The sequence below is a fragment of the Lolium rigidum genome, chromosome 7, assembly GCF_022539505.1.
Source record: "Lolium rigidum isolate FL_2022 chromosome 7, APGP_CSIRO_Lrig_0.1, whole genome shotgun sequence".
Lineage (NCBI taxonomy): Eukaryota > Viridiplantae > Streptophyta > Magnoliopsida > Poales > Poaceae > Lolium > Lolium rigidum.
The window spans coordinates 84,361,898-84,371,957 of NC_061514.1; the positions used below are offsets into that span (position 1 = coordinate 84,361,898).

At 40.7% G+C, this 10,060-nt stretch overlaps 1 protein-coding gene across 1 annotated transcript; it reads right to left on the minus strand.

Annotated features, from left to right (window-relative positions):
* Positions 1-6,093: 6,093 nt before the first annotated feature.
* Positions 6,094-7,708, minus strand: LOC124677450 (LIM domain-containing protein PLIM2b). Its single transcript, XM_047213437.1, has 5 exons — positions 7,290-7,708; positions 7,109-7,208; positions 6,982-7,007; positions 6,755-6,844; positions 6,094-6,580 (listed from the first exon to the last, which is right to left on the minus strand). Exons 1-5 carry the CDS (start codon positions 7,422-7,424, stop codon positions 6,326-6,328), a joined length of 606 nt encoding a protein of 201 aa, XP_047069393.1. The 5' UTR covers positions 7,425-7,708; the 3' UTR covers positions 6,094-6,325.
* Positions 7,709-10,060: the final 2,352 nt, after the last annotated feature.

A 10,060-nucleotide genomic window follows, 5' to 3' on the forward strand; every position in this document is an offset into this window, starting at 1 on the left:
CCTTAAAACCCATTGCTTTTATCAAATCACTCAAGGTAATATTTCAATTTGGAGCTCCCCTTGGTGTACAGGCTGAACTCACATCTATGATTCTCTTATAACACAACATGACAATTATATATATCCTGCTCAAGTAAAAGATTTGTGGCTAACTAACCAGCAGGCTTGGAATAACACTCTTATTGACTCCCTGTTTCAGCAACCTTTAGCAGATAATATCAAGAACACATCCATCATCAACTCCCAGGAAAAATATGTGCTGTGTTGGAAACTTACTCCCTCTGGTAAGTGCAATGCGAAAAGTGCTTATTGGGCTTGTCTAAAAAAATTACAGGAACAAGGAGAACCCAAACCAAGACAGGTACAGATGGAAACAAAAAGATTCTCAAGGAGGTTTGGAAAGACAAAACTTTAATTCCTAGAGTTCAAGTTTTTGGCTGGAGATACCTTTCTAAAGCGATGCCCACTGGAGCAAGAGTAGGTAAATACAGTAAACACATAAGCAAACTTTCTTTGTAGGTGTGGTTTGGAGGAAGATGATGTCCATCTTTTCTTGACTTGTTGCTTCTCTAAGGTTGCTTGGTTCTCGGATCCTTGGTATATAAGGACTGAAGTGATAGTTTCTAATGCTAGTTCCCTCACACAAATCTTGCAAACCATTTTAAGTTTAAGTCATCCTCATGTTAACCTTAAAAATGTCTTGAATTTTATGTGGTGCATTTGGAAGGCTAGAAATGATTTGTTGTTCAACAAAAAAGTCTGCCTTCCCAGTCACATTTAGTATAAAGCTCAAGCTATTAATCAAAATTTGGAGAAAATGGAAATTGTACAGGTCCAGGTGAACAGGTCGCAAGAAATCAACAAAACAAACAGGACCCAGGATGTTGTAGAAGAGCTTGCGGGAATCAAACAAGGTGATACAATCAACAATGACATGGCAATCCAAGGCAACAAAATTTATACAGATGCAGCTTGGAAAACAAAAAAATCTCCAGGTTTCAAAGGGAGAACAGCTAGAGGAATTGGTGTCTTTTGTCAACTCCAATACTCTTCTAGACAGTACAAGGCGATAATTCAAGCAACCATGCCAACAATGCCCTCTCCTCTTCATGATGAAATAGTGGCTCTTGTCTTTGCAGCGCAGATGGCTTAGCAAATGAATATCTCCCCAGTCACTTTTCTCACAGACAATCTAAATCTGGCCAAAGCTTCTTCTGCTGAAAAGATTACAGACTCAATTGTCCCTTGGGAGCTAAGGGAGCAAATTGCAAACTACAAAAAGGCGTCCAGGAATTTACAAGCCAAAATTTTCCATGTCAAAAGAGATAGGAATGGAGTTGCTCATGACTGTTCTCAACAGGCGATAAGACAATCCTTGTCTGAGCCTATCTGCTCTAGTTCAGCTCACCTTAGTAGCACTTGCCCTCTACTTCTAGCTTTTCAAAATTTTCATTTACAGGGTATTGTACTAAACGTTGTATACTGTTTATGAGCTGAATATATTTGGCGCCTTCGGCGCCTCTCCTTGTGCAATTTTTTTTTTGGACTTGCTCTATTTTTTATCCTGATATGTTTACGCCACCAGTCCTCTTCACAATACCTTTTATGACACCATATTATTTTATTTATGAGGTTCTATCCTAGCTTCTCCACCAACAAATGTTTGAAATGGTCCTAGAGTATAAGGCGTGGTTTAGGAGGGGCTCGTTTATTTATATTAAACTTTTTTACTTATTTGTAACTCATTTTCTTGCACATAGTCGTGAAGCAAATACTTCTATTACATATACACAAATTGAAAATTATATTTGTTAAATATTCAGAAGCTTTATTTTCATTGTACAACGTACACCATGGCGAATCAGCTTAAACTAAGTTTGAAAAATATTATTCAAATATATGTTCTGTTTTCCTTTTGAAGCATTCTCCATTACACACCTATAATTCAAAAAGTCCACTCACTCATAGAAAATATGTATGTTTTCATGGACTAATTTGTGCCACTTTGGAAACTTATAATTATATCTATGTTTACATATCCACTTTATCGTTCTTGATATCTTTTCAGATATCTTGAGAGGTATGATCTAACCAATATCTTGATAGACGTTTCAAACATGCATGTGATTGTCTATTTTAGGTGTAGGTAGAAAATTCTAGGGTATATAGTGTGTCTTAGACTCTTAGGAGGTATTATGGAAAAAAACACTGACATTGCTCAATGTTATAAGATAACTGCTTTACTTATTTACGGAAACTTCTCTGGTGTGATTCTTCAAAATATCTCCGAAACAAGCCCTATATAAAGTATTAGAAATAGAAAATGGCCATCAAATACAGGCCAAAGGAAGGTCAAAGCAAAAGAATCTCATGCCAAGTGAGACATCAAATCCCCTACTTAGCTAAGTCAGTGAGACCCGTGCCAAATGAAGCATCAAATCCATACTTGGCTAAATCAAATATACCAAATTCATGAACACCATTACACCAAGTTTCCCATGAAGTGGTTAACCATAGGAAACCCTTTTACCATAAGGCATCCTTCCACCAATTAGTAACTAGTACTGTTACACCCGGCTTCCTAACTTTCTCAAAAGTAAGTGTAACTTATAAATATTTATAAATTAATACTTTGATATGGGAAAACATCTCACAAATCTATAGAGGAGCAACCTTTCTATATTAGCCGGTCTTGCTGCAACAGATTTGAGTAACCTTTCATACATATGCATTGTGCCTTGTAAATAGGATGCCCCACGCAGTCTTACTCTCCTGCCCCATGGCCAAGTGTAGATGTACGATTTGCATCGATCATGTATGTACACAAGAAGATGAAAGACACGTTGTACCCAGGTCTAGGCCACCGATGCAGCTAAGAACTCTACTTCCTTTTGTCAATAACTTGTCTACAAATATCAAGGAAATTACAATGGAGATATGTGGCTACATGCTTAAACGTGTCTAGAGCTACAATGGTATTTATGGCTTCACAGTTGCCTCTCGTATGTCCGATCGCCTCCAGGTCTTTTATACATGTGTCTTGTCGAGACTAAGGAAAATATCTCTTAGTCGTCCTTATCTCCGAACTTCACATGATTTCTTCCCACATGTGTTGAGGCCTTCCTACTTACGATATAGGTTTTCGCATTCTAGAAGATTCTCTCAAGCACATAGACATGCATGTCTTCATATCTTCATACATATGAAATATCCATACGAACACGGGTATATTTGTCGACATCGGCCAAGTAGAAAGAGAGAGAATCTTATTGTTTTTTCTGAATCTCCCAATAGCTTGTACAATAATCACAAGACATGTCATCACAAAATTTTGCATCGCTTTAACATGGATTCACAATGGTTTAAACAGGCACAATTCGAACATCATGTCATCATAAAACTTCAAATAACATTAACAAGGTATCACAAAGGTTGAGCTGGTATTTGAAAGATGTCTCACTAAAGTTCCAATGATGTCTCTTTGAGGTTTCAAATTGCCGAAATGATGATGTTTGCTGAATTTTGACTAATATTTGGATTTTTTATTATTGGTGTTTCATGGTGGTAGTGAGGTCTCATTTGGTTTTAGGGAGGTCTCATAGAGGTTTCTATGGCATTTCACTAGCACTAGTAGAAAACTAGTTATAGGTGGAATGTTTTTTTGTGGCGCACCAAATAACCATGTACCACTAAAAAAAATTACGTGGTGCACCCAGACACGTGCGCCACTAAATAATGGCATTTCTATGGCACAACAACTTTCCATGCGCAATAAAAATTGATATTTATGTAGCACACCAAGTCTCCATGCGCCATATAAATTTCGTGGGTCCGCAGCCAATTATTGGGTAGACCAATTATTGACATTGATGGAGCTACATGAAGTTTTCCCAACCGTACATGCACCCCCCCCCCCACACTCCCGTGGATCGCCTTTTTAGTTTTTAAAAAATCACAGAAGATTATAAAAACTTTAAAAAAAATCCTTTGAACTGTACTTATATTAAGTGGTACACTTGTAGGGAAATTAGAAAACATGAATATCAATGTATTTTGCAAAAAAATATCATGAAATTTTAAAATAGCTTTTCTGGTTGCATAGAAGTTAGAAAAATACGCATAATATATCAAAATGACCGGGAGAAAATTCTACATCTGAATTCAACGGCCTTGGGCCATTCTGAAATCTACAGAATCGGCAAATTCGAAAAGAGTAAAAAGTTATGGCAAAGTCAAGATTTCACCTTCTCCACCACTTCCACTTCCCCTTCTCCTCCACTTTCCTTTCTCTCCTTCTCCTCCCTCCTCTCCTCTACCTCCGGCCTCCTCCACCACCCGGCGACCTCCTCCTCCTTCTCCTCCTCCGATGACCTCCTCTTCGTCCTCCTCCTTAGCGACCTCCTCCGGTGACCCCCTCTTCCCTCACCTCCAGCGACCCCCTTTGGCCGGCGTCCTCCTCATCCACACACCCACCCACTACTTACGGCCGGCCTCCTCGGCCTCCTCCTCCTCCTCCTCGACACACCCCATCCACCCACCCACCTCCGACGACCTCCGGAAAATTTCAAAAAAATATCCGGTGAAATTCCGACGGCCCCAGATCTAGATTTGGCAGCCATTTTCTTTAAAATTCAAAAAAAAATTGGTGGCGCACAACAGCTGCGTGCGCCACAGAAAGTTTTCTATGGCGCATGCCTTCCTGGTGCGCCACAGAAATGTCACTTTCTGTGGCGTATGGGTATGTGCGCCACAAAATTCACATTTTGTGGCATGGATTTAATGGCGCACCCGTGCGCCACAGAATTCCAAAACGGTGCGCCACTGATGAACCTTTTCCTAGTAATGTAGGTATTAGTGATGATTTAAGGAGTTTGATTGCAGTAAATTTTGGCTCATAGGTGTAGGTGCACCTATTACCGAAATAAACATATTTCAAAATGTCTAAGATTTTTGAAAATAAAATTGGGGTGTACTTCCACATATTCTATGCATGCACACAAAGTGTCGCGGAAAAATATTACTTTCTATGGCCTGTATAAAAAAAAGATAATTTCTGATGCTCTGAAAAGTTTTTTACTAGACATTTATTTGTCTTTTTTACATAGACCACATAAAATATATTTTTCCCGTGAAACTTTCATGAGGTAACATAGGATGGTCGGATGCACGGTGAGGAATCTTATTTGAATTCTTTTAACATTTTGAAATAAATTTAAGTTTTACTTTTCCTAATAGTGTGTCTACACCTACGAGCCAAAACGTCTTGTCCCAAGCCTAGATGCTATTTTGTTTTCCTCTACAACCTCTTTATAAACTAGCTTCCCCTACCTCAATCAACATGTATGAATGAAGACCCAAAGCTAGTTTGAGGATAATTTTTATTATTATGCTGCAACACTTGCGGTGTATTTCTAGATATCAGCATGTTCATTCAAATGTACAAGACCTAACCAGTTCATATGATATTTGAGTGTCTATCTTGTTTTCTTTTTTATGTAAGATCGGGCTATCGTAGCACACTTGTCTTAATGAACACGATACACTACTAGGCATGTTATAGAAATAACAATTTTGTTCACTTGGTGTGGTGGGTCATCTGTATTGTGTTGTAAGGATTGGACTAGTTGTTAGTGAGCACCATGAGTCCATGACACCTACAACATAATTAAATTTTCAAAAAAATCTACCAAAAATAATGAGTGCAGTACAGGATTATACTATGTCACAAGATGGAGAGCTTATAGTCTGTGGCCTGCAAAAAAAAACTAGTAGCAAATATATGTGAATATGAAATTCATTAGTTTCATGTTTTTACTCTCAAATAAGACAACTTATTAATCTCAAACTCCATAGATCAATATAAATTTATATTTCTTCAAAACAATTGTACACCAAAAGTGCCCAAAATAAGTTAGGGTGTAGGTGTACTTCTGCTTAGAAAAATTCCTCTCCTTAAGGATTTTGTTGAAATTATCAAACACAAAAGGTAGGTAATTAGTAACTTGGTTGTCCTTCTAAGTTCTAACTGAGCAAGACGACCATCATATAGAGCAGATATGGTTTAGCAAATTGGGAGTATTTTTGCTTACAAAATAACAGTTTTCCCCATGAGGCTTACTAGTTGATTGCCACAGTTGCCATTAGTCTCATATGAAAGGAAGGTATTAGTATATTAGTACAATACTTACAGCTTGACAAACCAAGCTCTCGGGGGAACCAAAAAATAAGACGGGGTAAAGACAGCGATGTAGAAGTAAGAAACAGGAACTCCGGGCTGTGTTGTATATTTGTGTATATAAGCTTCGTGTTTTCCTACTTTTCCTCTCTATTCTCCATCTTGCGCTGGTGCTTCGGGAGCCGCCGCCGGTTGCTCTTCAGCCACCAGGTCAGGCAAGACCTCATGGGAGCTGCTCTTCTTTTTCATGTGGCTGTAGCTTCCTTTCTCCATGAAGAGTTGTCCGAAATGGATCTTGCAGTACAATACGCCATTGAGCGCTGCGTAAGACGAGGTGGTTAGGATGCAACCCCCGTGCGAGCACTTGAAGCAGCCCTTGTGGTACGCCTCGCCCTCCAAAGTCATCTGAATAACATGGTCAACTGTTAGAGTTGAGCAGTGCGATTTCATTTCATTTCTTGAACAAAGAAAAATTAATGTTTGGTAAATATTCTTATATTTTTATACACACATATGTTTGATCATTTGGCATTCATCGATCATTCGGACGAGGACGAATGAAGCGCGGCATTTCTGTACCTTCTCAAGTGGGTACACTGTTTTCTGGCAAGCTGTGCACTTATCCTGAGTGCCAGAGAAGATAGAAGATAGCTTGCTTGGGGCCCTTGACTGTAGGTATGGGACATTTCAATTTGCAATTGCAAACACATTTATCCAGTTAGCACAGCTGGCGTTAGAAAAGAAAAGGAAACGCTAAACAAGATAAGTCTTGCTGATGAAGACAGTTTTGTGGAGCCGAGCTGTACCAGTTCCTTGTCGCATGATCTGTTACCTGCGTGACGCCACAAAATCTCTCAGGATTACCCTTCATCCGCAGATTATAACAACATTTAAAATTCTTTAAGACGTCAACCAGGTGGCTCATTGTATTACCCGGTGTGAACTTCTTGGAGAAGCTCCCTGTCTCCTTGAAGAGCTGCTCGAAGTGCGTCTTGCAGTAGAGGACGCCGTCCATGGAAGAATAGCTGCACATCTGCAAGCCACAACAATGCACACAGTTTTACAATGCATTAGTCTGAAGTTTGTTGATGGAAGATCGGACGCACGCACGTACCGAGAGGATCCCCTTGCAGTGGCTGCATTTGAAGCAGGTCTTGTGGTAGATGACGCCGTCAGCCGTGAGGAGGTCGATGAAGTGGACCGTCTTGTCGCACGCCGTGCACTTGTCCTGCGTGCCGGTGAAAGACATGGTGGTAGCGGCGGCGACGCCTGTCCGGTAGCACGCACGTAGGTGGTAACCTCTCTGTTTCTCCAATCGCTCTTCGTCTCCGATCGGGCGACAGGTAAATAGCTAGAAACGAAGCGCCGAAGCGATTGATACGGGGCAAAGAACGATGGAACCGGAGCAAACATAGGGGACGGGCGTGGTCTGCGCCGCACAGACTTCGTCAAGCAAAACCTATTTTAGGAAGAGAGAGATAAGGCGGTGATCTCGATCGTCTCGCGTTAATTCTACTGCCTCGTGCCAAAAAGAAAAGCATTTTTCAGGTCTTTTCAGAATGCCATCTCATTTCTTCTTGTGTCCAGGAGGCCCATCAGTTTTGGCCCAAAGGGACTCGCTAGCGCGCGCGCTAGCTAGTTCCCGCTTCGCTGAAGCGATGGCTTCATGGCCTCAGCCCATTCCTTCTGGCTGGTTCTCGTTCCGATTCCTTTGGTTTGTTTTCGTTTTCGTCCGATATATCGGTCATCAAGTAGCAGCAGCTCATCACGTCCCGTCTTGACTTGACTTGAATACATGCAAATATGTACGTACATACATGTTTCATCCATTTTTACCGTGATAATCAAGTACGTACAAAAAATCCTTGCTAGTACCTACTTCATTAGCTAGCGCTATCTAAGTTTAGTTTCTTGTATTACTTTTTTAAGTCATGTTTCTAATTTTTTCATGATCTTTCTACAAAAAATGTTTATTTTTATCTAAAAACTGCAGTCATAATTTCATATATAAATATTTTTAATGGATTTATTTTATTTCTTATTTCTTTAGTTTAGTTTCTTATGTTTTCTCTTTTTCAATGTTTTTTCCATTTAGCCTATTATATTGTTCTTCATATATTCTCACTGCCTATATTAATATTTTTTCCTTCTATGTGCTTCACCGACACCATTTTATTCCCTTGTATTAGTGTTTTGTTCCCCGCCGAATAGATGAGAAATTTTCCCGACACACAATATACTCGTTCTCTATACAAAAGAGATGTGTTCCTCGGACGCAATTTTTGTTCCCTCTGATGATGACGAGATTTATTCCTTGGATGTAATATTCTTGTTTGCTATGTTGACGAGATGTGTTCCTCGGACGCACTAGCCTTGTTTCCCGAGTAGACAAGATGTGTTCCTCTGACGCACTAGTATTGTTCCCTGAGTAGACGAGATGTGTTCCTCGGACGCACTAGTCTTGTTCCCTAATTAGACGACATGTGTTCCTCGGATGATGTATTCTTGTTCCCCAGTAGACGAGACTTGTTCTGGTTGGGAAGCAATATTCGTGTTCCCTGATTACACGAGACGTGTTCCTCGGATGCACTAGTCTTGTTCCCTGAGTAGGCAAGATGTGTTTCTCAGATGCACTAGTATTGTTTCTTGAGTAGACCAGATGTGTTCCGTGAGTAGACCAGATGTGTTCCTCAGACGCACTATTCTTGCTCCCCGAGTAGATGAGATGTATTTCTTAGACACAATGTTCTAGGATGCAATATCTGTGTTCGCTGAGTAGACGAGATCTGTTCATCGAACACACTAGTCTTCTCCCCTAAGTAGATGAGATGTGTTCCTTCGACGCACTAGTATCTTTCCCTGAGTAGACGATATGTGTTCCCTGAGTAGACGTGATGTGTTCCCTGAGTAGACGCGATGTGGTCCTCGAACGCACTAGTCTTGTTCCATCAGTAGGCGAGATGTGTTCCTCGAATGCGATATTCATGTTCCCCGAGTAGACGAGATATGTTCCTCAGACACGATATTCTTGTTCCCCTAGTAGATGATATTTTTTCCCGTACGTAATATATGTGTTCCCTGAGTAGACGAGATGTGTTACTCAGACGCATTGATCCAGCTCCCTGAATAGACGAGATGTGTTCCTCGAATGCGGTATTCTTGTTCCCCGGATAGACAAGATGTGGTCCTCAGACACAATATTGTTGTTCCCGCAACATATGAGACTTGTTCCCGAACGTCATATTTGTGTTTCATGAGTAGACGAGATGTGTTCCTGGGACGCACTAGTCTTGTTCCCTGAGTAGTGGATATGTGTTCTTCGGATGCGGTGTTCTTATTCTCCGAGTTGACGATATGTGTTCCTGAGACACAATATTTTTGTTCCCCGAGTCGACGACATGTGTTTCCCAGATAAGTTTTTATTTATTTTTAACTAAATCGTGATTTTTACTCGTGAACAACACACTGCGTACATGGCAATTCAAAAAAAAAAATCATGCATGCCAGATTAGCTAGTGGTTCTAGTTTGTCCTTATCCGAAAAAACATGCATGCCCATCATTCAGCGAAACAAAGTGCTAGTTGTCGTTGCCTAATCGACGGTACCTCGGAGGAGGGATCCTCGCGAGGAGGAAAATAAGTAGGGTCCATAGAGCGGAGTGCTCTCGGGACGGTGGTACGCGAGTTACCCAGCTTCGGAACACCTGCACGATGACAGGGCCTACTGCTGCTTGTCTGGAATTATCTGGGCGCTTTCGCGTTGTTACAATGAGTTGTGGTTGTCTCGTTTCTAGCTCGAGATCCCCCCTCAGGGCTCCCGGGATCCGGCTTATATAGGCGCCCGGATCTAGGGTTTCTACGAAGAGTCTGTTATCACCAGAATTTG

What these genes read in the sequence shown, in the direction of transcription:
- LOC124677450 (XM_047213437.1), bottom strand. Translation starts at nt 7,424, where the DNA reads ATGTCTTTCACCGGCACGCAGGACAAGTGCACGGCGTGCGACAAGACG. An exon ending in GATCATGCGACAAGGAACTG is followed by an intron (nt 6,845 to 6,981) that starts GTACAGCTCGGC and finishes CCATACCTACAG; the next exon opens with TCAAGGGCCCCAAGCAAGCT. An exon ending in CAGTGTACCCACTTGAGAAG is followed by an intron (nt 6,581 to 6,754) that starts GTACAGAAATGC and finishes CATGTTATTCAG; the next exon opens with ATGACTTTGGAGGGCGAGGC.